This window comes from Pyrenophora tritici-repentis, chromosome 1 (assembly GCF_003171515.1).
Source record: "Pyrenophora tritici-repentis strain M4 chromosome 1, whole genome shotgun sequence".
NCBI classification, from domain to species: Eukaryota; Fungi; Ascomycota; class Dothideomycetes; order Pleosporales; family Pleosporaceae; genus Pyrenophora; species Pyrenophora tritici-repentis.
The window spans coordinates 3,269,468-3,282,188 of record NC_089390.1 but is presented as its reverse complement, the minus strand read 5'-3'; the positions used below and the strand labels follow the sequence as shown (position 1 = coordinate 3,282,188).

General features: G+C 52.4%; 6 protein-coding genes across 6 annotated transcripts; 3 read left to right on the top strand and 3 right to left on the bottom strand.

Moving 5' to 3' along the window:
- Window positions 1-979: 979 nt before the first annotated feature.
- PtrM4_013030 (RNA-binding protein (RRM domain)) lies at window positions 980-2,474 on the bottom strand (the record flags this gene model as incomplete). The annotated part of the gene is made up of 4 exons (XM_001931230.2): window positions 980-1,241; window positions 1,291-1,532; window positions 2,168-2,197; window positions 2,247-2,474. 4 exons carry the CDS (start codon window positions 2,472-2,474, stop codon window positions 980-982), a joined length of 762 nt encoding a protein of 253 aa, XP_001931265.1.
- Window positions 2,475-2,968: 494 nt separating this feature from the next.
- PtrM4_013020 (uncharacterized protein) lies at window positions 2,969-3,123 on the top strand (the record flags this gene model as incomplete). The annotated part of the gene is made up of 2 exons (XM_066103083.1): window positions 2,969-2,983; window positions 3,043-3,123. 2 exons carry the CDS (start codon window positions 2,969-2,971, stop codon window positions 3,121-3,123), a joined length of 96 nt encoding a protein of 31 aa, XP_065965285.1.
- A 179-nt stretch (window positions 3,124-3,302) lies between these two features.
- PtrM4_013010 (Clathrin multi-domain protein) lies at window positions 3,303-6,102 on the top strand (the record flags this gene model as incomplete). Its single annotated transcript, XM_001931229.2, has 3 exons — window positions 3,303-4,100; window positions 4,148-4,381; window positions 4,432-6,102. 3 exons carry the CDS (start codon window positions 3,303-3,305, stop codon window positions 6,100-6,102), a joined length of 2,703 nt encoding a protein of 900 aa, XP_001931264.2.
- A 450-nt stretch (window positions 6,103-6,552) lies between these two features.
- On the bottom strand, window positions 6,553-8,102 carry PtrM4_013000 (WD40 repeat protein; the record flags this gene model as incomplete). The annotated part of the gene is made up of 2 exons (XM_001931228.2): window positions 6,553-7,476; window positions 7,527-8,102. The coding sequence occupies 2 exons, from the start codon at window positions 8,100-8,102 to the stop codon at window positions 6,553-6,555; spliced, it is 1,500 nt and encodes a 499-aa protein (XP_001931263.2).
- A 2,340-nt stretch (window positions 8,103-10,442) lies between these two features.
- Window positions 10,443-11,124, top strand: PtrM4_012990 (uncharacterized protein; the record flags this gene model as incomplete). Its single annotated transcript, XM_066103082.1, has 3 exons — window positions 10,443-10,523; window positions 10,600-10,782; window positions 11,047-11,124. The coding sequence occupies 3 exons, from the start codon at window positions 10,443-10,445 to the stop codon at window positions 11,122-11,124; spliced, it is 342 nt and encodes a 113-aa protein (XP_065965284.1).
- Window positions 11,125-11,705: 581 nt separating this feature from the next.
- PtrM4_012980 (uncharacterized protein) lies at window positions 11,706-12,721 on the bottom strand (the record flags this gene model as incomplete). The annotated part of the gene is made up of 3 exons (XM_066103081.1): window positions 11,706-12,208; window positions 12,371-12,475; window positions 12,529-12,721. The coding sequence occupies 3 exons, from the start codon at window positions 12,719-12,721 to the stop codon at window positions 11,706-11,708; spliced, it is 801 nt and encodes a 266-aa protein (XP_065965283.1).

Here is a 12,721-nt window from a genome sequence, read left to right as displayed (position 1 = left end):
TATCCACCCACCAAGCTAGAGTAATCCGTTGCGTGCATGCCTCCGACCTGGCCATGCTAGACATAAACAATCGCACCCAGCTCGTCTGATCCATAAGCTGCATCGGACGAGCGCTTCCTTTTGCCGAGCATCATCGTGATCGGAAGCTAGGGTAGCCGCAAGCCCCCATACAGTTTAGGAATCCCGGGGAAGCAAAGTAATAGTAATACGTAGCGTGGCGACTCTCGGCTGAAAGGTACACCATCAAGAATGGAAGTCCTGAGAAGATCATGACCCGCACTACGACTGCACTTGGTATTGGTTGACTGCTGCTAGAGCCGTTGCTGCGAAGTGCGGACCCGATCTAAACCAACCTGGTTGACCATCAACCACACTAAACAAGACTTTTCTGCGGGGTCTCCCAAACTCCCAGCTGCAGGCACGGAATACCTCCGCTAGCGTACTACTGTCAGCAAGCTGTAAGCTCCCTGCCATCTTGTGGCAAGCTTGTGCTCTTTAGGGAGCGCGAAGGATCACATGGTTTGCATATCACCCTCAAAAGGGCCAATGTTACCGTTTGGCCATGTAAGAACGGAACGTCCTAGACGCCTTAGCATTGGCCTCCCTGTACGAGAGCTGGAGAGATCAAAGCCTAACCTGTGCCAATAGGAGAACACATGCCATGTTGAACAGTGAGATGGTAAATGGGATCCTCTATCATGGTCGTTCTGTATTGAAACTAACTGAGCTCAGAGTGCAATTTGTGAGCCGAAGAGGAGACATTCATGGGTAATGTACAAAAACCGAACCGCGCCCGCTGCTGACCTGATGCCCGCTTGCCACGGACAGTTCATCGTGAAGTATTTCGAAAAGATAGCGCTTCCAAGAAAAGAAAGGTGAAACCAGACCGGCTACCGGGAAAGCCAAACAGTTTTGAACAATGCTCAATTAAATCATGACAGGGTAAATGAGAGTGGAAGCGTGCCAACCGGAGAGGCGCTCAAAGCATCTCGTCGTCCATGGCAGTGTCACCGCCGGCGGTGACCTGGGCAACTTCAACGCCATTGGCAGCATTGCTGGTCTCGCCTCCAGGGAAGTAGTCGGCCATCTCAGCATCGAGCTCCTCGACTGTCTTCTTCTTGGGACGAGCGTCGCGACCTCCACGGCCCTTTCCGCGACCACGTGTTTGACCACGGCCGCGTGCGGCACCAGCGGCGGCCTTTTCAGCTGTAGCAGGCTTGGGCTTGTCCTTTTTCGCTTGGCTGTATATCGTCAATAGATGTTCCTGATGGGGCGAATGGATGCACTCACGTAACACGGTCGGCAAGAGAAGTCGAACGGGTTGTGGCCGGGATGGCGCTGGCGCTGACGAGGATCTCGACACGAACAGGGCGACCGTCGATCTTGACACCATCCAGTGCGGCAGTTGCCTTCGTAGCTTGGTCGTGCCTGTTGAAGATGACAGTTGCACTGCCTACACTGCGGCCAGCGGCGTCATATTGCAAGAGGACCTTCTTCGGTCGGCCCACGCCGACGGCTGAAACAAAGTATTCCTACAAGGCGTATTAGTGGTCGTGTTGGGGGTTTAGTTCGCAGAAACAGAGGCAACATTCGCTGCGAATCCGGCGTCGGCGTTGGGTAATCGTCGATTCCATATCAAGCGGTTGTAAAGTGCCGCTCAGAAAGTGGGTGACCTCATCCAGATAAAATGAACTCTATGTTCAATAAGACAAAGCAAACTCAGCGCGAGAGCATTTGCCACGAGTAACGTGCAGAAACGTTGCGAAACAGTTCTGCGATGCTTGCCCACGCCCATAGGTAAACTTTGGGCCATCGGTGACTGACTTTGCGTTTGCTTCTCGCGGCTCGCTGGCCTGCTGTAGTTGCTGCATTGCATTGAGGAAAGTGTTCCTGTTGCGCTGCCGTCTTTGCTTACACTCAGCGGTGTAGCTTGTGGAGATAGATCACCCACTTCCGTCGCAGCGGTACTTTGGAGTGTTCGCATGTTGCTAGTCGTATACCAGACATGTGTGCCCAAACACAGATCTCGGCGTGACTTTTTGCAAGGCATGGCTCAACATCCGTACCGGAGGATAGAGAGAAAGGCTCGGTTCGTAGGGTCGGTCTCGTATATGCTCGCAAAAGCGAGACAACAATAGGCTCAAAGACCCGCATCGGTCTTACATACCTGGAGTTGGACTTGATCGATGTCCCGTGGCTATTGCGTGTTAGCGGGAGTCGCACATGGATCGACTGGGCAGACATACCAAGTTAGATACCATGATCTTCGTCTCACCGCTGAGAGAGGCTGCGGGCGCGGTCGGTGTAGCCTTGGCCTGCTTGCCTTGCTTGGTCGACTTGGAAACACCTCCGACAGGGGCGGGAGCAGTGGCGGGACGTCCAGCACCAGAGCGGCGTCCAGCACGGCCACGGCGGGAGGTCTTGGAAGCCTTAAGGATGTCGTCGAGGCTCTGCTCCATCTTGTTCGAAGACATGTTGATGAGTAGGTGAGGGATGGTAATACTTGGGCTAAGCGTGCGTTGATGGGAGAGCGCACTGATGTCGGATGGGCGACTGAGGAGCTTTGTTTGGACGCGACTGGAGTAGTGGCACAGGCTGTGAGGACAAAGGAGCGCGCTGTGGAGAGCAGGCGCGTCGCTGGTGGTGAGGACTCGTGTATAAGAGAGTCGAAGTGGGCTTGCGCGAACGTAGAGAGTGGAGCGCGTTTGATGGGGCCTTCTGTTGATGAAGCGCCGATGCAGATGGATTAAATGGTGGTGAGTGTGGTGGTAAGAAGAGGAAAAGGGTGAGGGTGAGGCAGCAAGACAATCAAGTGGGCTGGCGCCAAGCCCGGTGCACAGCCACTCGACACATCGCTGCCGCCGATTGGTGGGCGCACGGCTGACGGGTGGATCGCACCTGCTTAGCCACGGTTGGGAGAGTGACGCTCTTGCCATTGCAGCAACGGCGAGCATGGAGCGATAGCACTATGGCAGTCACTCCGGTCAGTGTATATCCATTCACCCCCTGCGCCGGAATATGGCAAGGCTAATGCGCGAACAGTGGCAGTTCAAGTTCTTCGACGTCTCGCAAGTCAAGCTCCCGGACGACGAGAGCTCCTTCCTGTCCGAGGTATGGCAATAGCTTTCTCTGCCCACAATACAGCGTCTTATAAACATTCATAGGTTGGGAAAATCACGTGCATAGTCTCCGGGTCAGAGAGCATCTTCTTTGGCAGTGCAGATGGCGTCGTTCGCATCGTGTCGCAGGCCTTCAAGGTCGTGCGCGCATTCAAGGCCCATGACGCAGGCGCAATCACCCACATGAAGCAGATTGAAGGCACCTCGCTCCTAGTCACCATAGCAGAAGATCTGTCAGCCGAGCCGATACTAAAAGTATGGGCTCTGGACAAGCTAGAGAAGAAGACGGGCATTCCGCGGTGTCAGAGCACCCTCACAGTTCACAATGGACGCAAGCAGTTCCCCATATCCGCATTTGCCGCCCTCGATGACTTGTCGCAACTCGCTGTCGGATTCGCAAACGGCGCTGTCACCGTCGTACGAGGCGATTTGATCCACGATCGGGGCGCGCGGCAACGGACAGTGTTCGAATCTGAAGAGCCCATCACTGGCATCGAGTTCCGTGAGGGAAGCATTACAACCCTATACATCGCAACCACTGCGCGTATCCTGACACTGGTGATATCTGGAAGGGGACAAGGGCAGCCTGCAAAGTCACTTGACGAATATGGTTGCGGTGTCGGCTGCATGGCCGTAGACAAGGCGTCTCGAGACGTCGTGGTGGCACGGAATGATGCTATATACTACTACGGGCAGCATGGTCGCGGGCCGCCATACACGTACGAGGGCGAGAAGAAGATGATCTCGGTATACAAAGATTACGTCGCCATCGTTTCACCTCCAAAGTCAAATACGATGCCCCGATCCAACCCTCTCCGAGCTTTTGGTGTTGGGGCAGCCGACGATGTCTTCAACACGTCTAGTTTCACCCTTCTTAACACCGAACTGAGGTTTGTTGCGCACCAGGAGCAGTTGACATCGCAAGTGAAAGCCATCATATCCGAATGGGGTGATCTCTTCGTCTTTACAATTGACGGAAAGGTATAGTACTTGCAGACCATGGGCGATTGTGAGCTGACGAAAGCAAGATCCTCAGATATCACGAGAAGCCCTTTGCACAGAAATTGGACATACTCTACCAACGTAACCTATACGTCCTGGCCATCAACCTAGCCCAGAAAGCAGGGCTGGATTCTTCGCAACAAAATGTCATTCTCCGTAAATTTGGCGACTACTTGTATTCCAAGCAGGACTACGACACCGCTATGCAACAGTATCTAAAGGCTATTGATAATACGGAGCCATCCCAAGTCATTCGGAAGGTAAATGAACTTCAGTCCCGGAGCAGACAGTGCGCTGACGATCAACCCAGTTCCTTGATACGCAAAGGATACATAACCTGATAGAGTATCTCGAAGAGCTTCACGATCATCACAAAGCGACATCTGATCACACGACCCTGCTGTTGAACTGCTACGCTAAGCTCAAGGATGTAGATAAGCTTGAAGAATTCATCAAATCACCCGATGACCTCAAGTTCGACCTGGACACTGCTATCTCCATGTGCCGACAGGGAGGCTACTATGACCAGGCAGCCTTCCTAGCTCGAAAACACGGTGAGCATGAATTGGTTGTTGACGTGCTAATCGAGGATTCAAAACGGTATGCGGAGGCCTTGGCATATATATGGCGACTAGAGCCCGAGGTAGCTTACTTCAATCTCATGAAGTATGCTACAGTACTGCTGCAGCACATCCCCAGAGACACTACGCAGCTGTTCATCGATTACTATACTGGAACTTTCCGACCGAAGAAGGATGCTATAGTCATACCTAATGCTCCTTCCTCTGGAGGGGGCATAGGAATGGGTTTAGGCGTTGCATCAAGCGCTGTACAGAATCTTGCCGCATTGCTGCCGCTACCCTATATGAACAGCAACGCACTGGCGTCGCCTCCCACGGGTGAGCAGAAAGACACTATGAGCCAAGCTCAAATCGTCGAGACGACTACAGACGAGCCTGCGCCAGAGTACAAAGTGCCAAAGCCGCGAACTGCCTTCTCGGCATTCGTCGACCATGCTCAAGAATTCATAGTGTTTCTTGAAGCATGTATTGCATCCGATGACCTCCGCGAAGATGACAAGGTTGATCTGTATACCACTCTATTCGAGATGTACTTGCATACTGCGTCCTCGAAGAAAGATGGCGAGCGACAAGACTGGGAAAACAAAGCCAAGAAGCTCATCGAGGGAAAAGACATACCCATAGACACTTCGAACGTCTTATTACTCTCTCATCTTTCCAACTTCCGCGATGGTGCGATCCTCGTACGCGAACAACAGGGACTTCACTTTGACATCTTCCGTTCCTACACCGCCGCAAACGACACCCAAGGCGCCATTCGCGCGCTACGAAAATACGGCCCCGAGGAGCCAGCTCTCTACCCCGCTGCACTCGCCTACTTTACCTCATCGCCTGAAATCTTAGCTGAAGCTGGCGACGAACTGGATTCGGTTCTCAAAAAGATTGACGACGACGGCCTCATGGCTCCTCTTCAAGTAATTCAGACCCTTTCCACCAACGGCGTCGCAACTATGGGCATGATCAAGGCCTATCTCAGTACGACCATCGAACGCGAACGCGCTGAAATTGCAGCAAACCGCCGTAACATTGAGACTTTCCGCGCTGACACGGAAAGCAAGAAGATCGAGCTAGAGAATCTCAACACTAAGCCTGCTGTGTTCCAGAACTCGCGCTGTCAGGTGTGCATGAAGACTCTAGAGTTACCCGTTGTTCACTTTCTGTGCAAGCATAGCTATCATCAGAGTTGTCTCAGTACGGATGAGGATGTGCATGATGCCGAGGTTGAGTGCCCCATTTGCAGCTCGAGTAATGCGACGGTCAAGGCCATTAGGCGCGCGCAGGTGGAAAGCGCGGAGAGACACGATCTCTTCCAGGATGCACTCAAGAGGGGTAGGGATGGTTTCGCGGTCATTAGTGAGTGGTTTGGAAGGGGAGTTATGGGCGTTGGTAGTGCGGAGTAGGTTACGAAGGCGGATGTACAACGAGGGTATTAGGGATTATTGAGGGTTGCATTAACATGTCCATCAAATTCATGCTGTACTTGCTTGCTGCAATCGTATCAGAATGTCGATTATGTAGGCACTCACTCACCCGGGTGTCATAAAATACTGGACATACTAGTATAAAAAAGCCACTGTAGTCGCCAGACACGTCTATTGGGTGCGTGCCCACACTGTCCAGTATTTTATGTCACCTAGGTGCACTTCATGTCTCGCCATGTTCATTCATATGGGATAGTATACATTTTTCGAATGATTCACCATACAGTGAACAGAAATCCATGTACCGCGCCTTGTCTGTCATCCACCCAGCCAGACTGATGATGCATATGAAAAGTCCACACAGTAACTCATTATATACCCCGAAATACCATTTCCAACTCCAAGCCCAATGCATACAACATACCCACGCTAATACTTCTGGCGTCCCAGCGTGGGTTTCCAGTCCAATGGATGCGTTTCCTCGGTCGCATTCTCATCCTGCTTCCAAATCTTGATCGACTTATCCGACTCACCGGTAATAAGACGAAGACCGGTTTTATCAAACGTCGAGCACATGACACCGGCTTCGGCCTGGAGGGAACCAGGCTGCGCGATGCTCTCCGTGTGTTGGAAGCGATGCCCAGTCTTCCAGTCGTAGAAGGCAGCTTCGCCATTGTCGCTACCAGCAAACATGATGTTATCCTCGTTTACAGACAGCGTGTTGATGATACTCTCGACGGGGGAGAAGTTTTGCATAAAGTCGCCGTTGGGGCAGAGCCATTGCTTTGCGGATTGTGCGGAGCCAGAGGCAAAGGTGAATTCGGTGGGGTGGATGGCGAGGGAGCGGACGGATTTCTTGTGGTGAGTTAGTACTGTGCGCGTCTTTCCAGCGACGAGGTCCCAGAGGCGGATGGTGCTGTCCATACTGCCAGAGAGGACTTGGGGTTCGGCTTCTTGGCATTGGATCGAGGAAATGGTGCCCTTGTGGCCGCCGAGGACGTGGATGTTGCTGCGCGATCGCATGTCCCATACGCGGACTACACCGTCTCGTCCTCCTGTGCATAACACATCTACGGTTGGGTGGAGCGATAAGGAGTAGACACCGCTGAGATGGCCGTGGTAATGTCGAATTACTTTGTTGGTTTCCAGATCCCAGCACTTGACCATCTTGTCTTCTCCGCACGAAAAGAGGTATGGGTGCCTTGGGCTGACTGCGAGCCCTCGGACGGCCGAGATATGTCCTGTGAGTGTGATCTTCAACTGGCCACTGATGAGATCCCAAAGCTTGATGGTTCTGTCTGCGGCGCCAGTAGCGAACCATTGGTTTCCAGGCTCCATGGCCACTGATCGAACCTATCCAAGTCAGTCCCTGTTATGAATAGTGGGGTATAGACTTCACTTACCCATCCCATGTGGCCACTGATGACCGTCTTGACCTTCCAGGGCGCATGCCAGTCGGGCTTCGCTTGCCTGACAACGTCCTTCCTAACCAGCGCGCTGGATGTCTGGTTCCTATTCGGTGTAGGTCCCTGCGCATTTGGAGCGGCGCCCTTTCCTCCTGCCCTTACTGCCAGCTGCATAGACTGTGCATCCTTAGCCTTGTCCGCCTTTTCTGAGACGCCCTCAATCATCCTTTGCATCTTGGGATCTGAAGCCTTCTCCTCAGCATTCTGCGCCTTGATCTTCTTACGTCGCTCAGCAGCTGTAGATGCTGCACTCGCCATTTTCGCAGCCAGCGCAGGTGGTAGATCGCGCACGTGCTCATATTCGTTGCGAATACGCGATGCGACACCTACTTGGTCTGCGGCGGCCGAGGGTGCTGGTGTGGTTGGATGTATCGAGAAGCTACCATTGGAGGCGTGATCTAGCGCCGCAGAAGAGGCAAAATCGGCGGCGAATATCTCTCGTGTCCGCTTCGACGACGACCTTATAAGCTGTTCTGCTGTGCTTGGGGGGCGCGAAGCTGCAGTATCGGCCATTATGGCGTGTTGTTACGAGGGCGAGAAATTTGTTGAAGAGACGTCACAGCGGAGTAGTCGCGACCGGAACGCCAGCGATGAATAGTCTGTACTGGTTGTGATAAATGTCGATATGCAAAGCCTACCTGGTCGTGAATGCTGCATCGCGAACAACTGATGGAAGTTTCACTAGCGCGCCTTTGCCTGCTCTTGACGTGAACCGAGTTAGCGCCGAGTCCCAGGTCTTATCTCATCCAGCTGACAGGAATACACCTTCACCTTGACACTCCACCTACCACTCAACGTAAAATGTATACCTCAGCTGCATCACCGAGTTGCAAAGCCGCCTTTTCGGGATTGGACTTTGGGTTGGCTTCACCGCAGATCGTGTTTGGTAACCGTATCTATCACGCCACCGACTGCGAACCGTACCTGACAGCCTCGACTTGTCTTGGTGTACAGGCCTTTGGGACATCCGGAGAGCTCATCAAGCACGACCTGTAGCTGACTGCGAGCTTTGCCTAAGCAAACGTCTTTCTAGTACTTCGATCTGACCATCTGTCTGTGGATATGGTGGTCCATCTCTTCATGATGGGGACTTGGTGGAAGCGCCATCACGCGTGCCATATGCACATCAAACTATTTTTATTGTTCCTCGTTCCTGAATTTCACAAACGTATAGATGCGAGCAGTGATGGGGTAGGTACATAAATTGGGCACATGGCTGTGCGTCGCCTTCGAATGAGCTCCCAATACATGTTCACCAAAGTGTTGCGACAGGAGCCCATCATCACCCCGTTCAAGATCGTCGCCCCCAGACACACAATACCCGGATACAACCAGCTGATCATGGGACATGCAGTGGAAATGAGCTTGTGCCGCTGTTCCCTCGCCGAATCCTGCATCTGCCATGTTGCGGCAATACTGGGCAAGCGACAGAATCGCATGCTGTGGGTTTGAATTGACCTCAAAGGCCCGGTAGACTCATGCGCACCTATGAGCTGCGTAGCAATGCCTTCGTCACAGCCATGACCATGACAAGGACGCTTGTTTCCCCAGATCTCCCCCCGGCTTCTCCTCTTTACCGCACCATTTCCACAAACTGGGCTGGCACATGTTGCCGAGGAACTTGATTCAGCAGGCACACTGAATTGACGGATCCTTCCTCAGGAGGAAGCTGTCTCCGCATCTAAATGATGCAAGGAACACGCACGACCTTAGTGTTCAACAATTTGATCGTATTCACTGACTGCGGCGCAGGAGAGAGGCGTCCTCCGACTTCATGTCGGAGCACTCTGTTTGACGCATGTCTGTGTAGCGAAACGTAGGCATGGCAGCACCTACGCTACTCCACCAGCCTTCCCGAGCCCGGACAACTGCGTGTAAGGGTGCGCATTCGGATGACACATCCGTTCAGGCCGTTGGCTAGGTTCCTGCATGTGCCTGCGCAACCTTTCAGGCGAGAAACATTAGCAACGCCATATCCGGTTCTTTGACCGAGAACGGGTAGGATTTTGCGGGGTTTACAACGGATCGAGCGACGGAATATCGATTGTTGTGTGTGTGTCGCCATGCGCTTGCGGCCACGCCGTGGCAGCTTCTCGTCCACCCAAGAGCGTCGTTCGAATAGCAGTTTCTATTTGCCACGCCTGATCAAACGTTACGTTGTTAGTGCTGCGCCCGTCACCGCGCGTAGGTTCCAGGTCCCGAGGCATGCCCCGGATTCTCTCTCCATGTGCGCTATCCTGGAAGCGGTTCATTCCGTCCCACCCATGCGAACTCCAATCCAATAAGAATAAGCTTTCTAGCGTCTGCAACGCCACTCCTCTTGGCGCCTTGACAGGTCTTCCACCCCATTCTTCTCTTCTCGCTGTAACATCCCCACATAGGCAAACCTAACGAATCAGTGGCTCGATGGCACCCAATCGACATATTGCACCGTTGTATCTAGACACGCACTTAGGTGGCTAGAAATGCTTTTCCGTTTTTTCGAATCTCCTCAAAGTCAATAGCATAGCGGCTCAGTCCGTAATGAATGGATTTTGCAATTACAGCCATGAACAGCCGCGGCTAGCAACTTAGTCTGGGGTGGCCTCATCAAGTGCAGCCACATCGAGCAATACCTCCTGGGAGCTACCCGATGATCCGGGCTGGGGGCAAGACCCACATAACAAAGGTCTTGTTTATTGAGCCAGAGCCGGGCGAGCTTGATCCCTGTTTAGCCATTGGGCGCCTCGGGTTGGTTTGATATAAAGAGTTGGTGCCATCTCCTTTCTTCGATTGCTCATCATCTCCACTGTCGTTATACACATCTTATACCTGTCGCTATACCAATCCATCAACACCAAAACAACCGTCATAATGAAGAGCTTCACCATCGCCTCCATCATCGCTCTGGCCTCTGTTGCCTCAGCCCAGCTTGACAACATCCCGTCATGCGCTGTACGTCTCTCCAGTTCGTTGCTGCGTCAATCGCGCATCTTGTGTTTTTTCCTGAACTTCGACTAACATTAAATAGCTTAACTGCTTCATCGGTCCATTGACCAGCGACGGCTGCTCTGCTCTCACCGACTTCAAGTGTCACTGCCAAAAGGGTGGCCAGCTCCTTTCTCAGGTCCAGCCCTGCGTTGAGAAGGCTTGCAACCCTTCTGACCAGGCAGCCGCCATCTCCGCTGTCGAGTCTACTTGCAAGGCCGCTGGTGTGCCCATCACCATTCCCAACGCCAGCGGTGCTGCCTCTGCTGCCAGCTCTGCTGCTGCCACCGTGACCTCCGCCGTCGCCTCAGCTGCATCTTCTGCCGCCTCAGCTGCCTCTTCTCAAGCCTCCGCGGCTTCTTCGGTCCTCTCAGTTGTCTCTTCGGCCGTTGCCTCCGCCGCTTCTTCCGCCTCCGCCTCTGCATCCATGTCATCTCAATCCACTGCTTCCCACTCCGCCAGTGCTAGCGCTTCTGCTTCGGCCTCCCAGTTCACTGGTGGTGCTCCTCAGGCCACCCAGGCTGCTGGTATCCTCGGTGCTGCCGCCCTCGCCATGCTCGTCTTGTAAACAACTACATCTGGCAAGCAATGGTACATACAACTGGCGAATCTCGTCATGGATAGCGTGTAATGAATGTGTGATGGAATGATATTGAATGGACACGATGTTTGTACATTATCAAAAGAGAAATTTTCTCGTTGGAACATCTAATAATACCCTTTCACTACCCACATTGCTCTCATCGATTTTTTACTCTCGTGTGTGACGACGCATGTATCGTCATGCCGATTTTCCAACGTTCGCGCAAAGTCGATTGTCTGTTTGGATCCCTGGCTGGATCAAAACTAAATGCTATTGGAGGACTGGCAAATTACATGGCGCTTATGATGCGTTTGAGTAACAATGTCTCAGGTAAGCAGATGGCGGCCTCCGATATTCCTTTTGCTTGGACAAATGTGATTCGCCTGACTGCAATATACGGTACGGGTCATGAAAAGATAATATGCGGGTAGTAAGGGGGGTTCTGTGAAATGACATAATCTGACTGTCAGAGAGTACCATGTTTTAGTGCTTACTCATGAGGCTATGACGGTTCTGCTAAACAAAGAAAGTGGTGTAATACAATCACCTCAATTGCCAATATGGCTTTACATGGTTTGAGACGCGAGTGAGTAAACACTATCATCCCTGTCTTTGGCATCATTTAATGTCTTAGATCCGGTCGAAATCTCCACTGTACTACCAATCCTTTTGCAATCTTCCAACGGAACTTCATCCTCATCCGCCGGCTTAATCCGCGTCGAGTGTCGCGACGTGATTGGCACCCGGAGGCCTAAAGTCGGCGGTGTACCTCGAGTGCCAGTGTTGAGAAACTTTCTGAACAAGGATCGGAGCGACGGAAGCGACGCTGCAATGATTCCAACGTTGTATTCGAGAAGCCTCCACATGGTGAAGCTATCGAGCACAAACGGATCAGGGTCGGAGAGGATGGCTTTTTGCTGTTCGGACTTGATGATGGCGGCAACGCCGGCGAATAGACCCAGGGCCAGGATACAGACTAGCGTGATATTTGTGCATCCGTTAAGTTGTAATTGCCTGATGAGTGGTATAGGTAGAACGGCCAAGACAAAGTTCGCCGTAATGGTTACGGCTGATTGAAGTAAGCAGGAGATGCGAAGGAGAGTCTGGTTGCTTGCCTGTGTTTATTAATCCGATGGCAGTAAATGTTTGTCTGTTGAAACACACTGCATGTCCTGACCCTAATGGTGGCAGGCGAAGTCTCGTGTCCTATGCGGCTGATATGGGAACGCACTGGAACATCTAGAAGTAGCAATAATGTTAGTAACACGCTTAGTTACACCCAGGATGGTAAAGTCGCTGTGATACCATCCTAAAGTGACAGGTAGAGTGTGACTTACTGGTGCTTGATCAGTAAACGAGCTTTCCAATGTTAGATTCTCGCCCACGTACCTAGTGTTCCGATGCAAGCAGCAGTGAAGAATACCATGAAGAAAATGAAGCCTTCCAAGAACCACCTGTAAGCTTTCCTCGTCACAAGACGCAGTAGAAAGTAAGTGATTGAGATCTTGACAAGCCCAACCCCGATAGGTATCGACTGGGCCTGACGCAACTTGAGAAACTCTCGGTGGCGCTCTTCATCCAT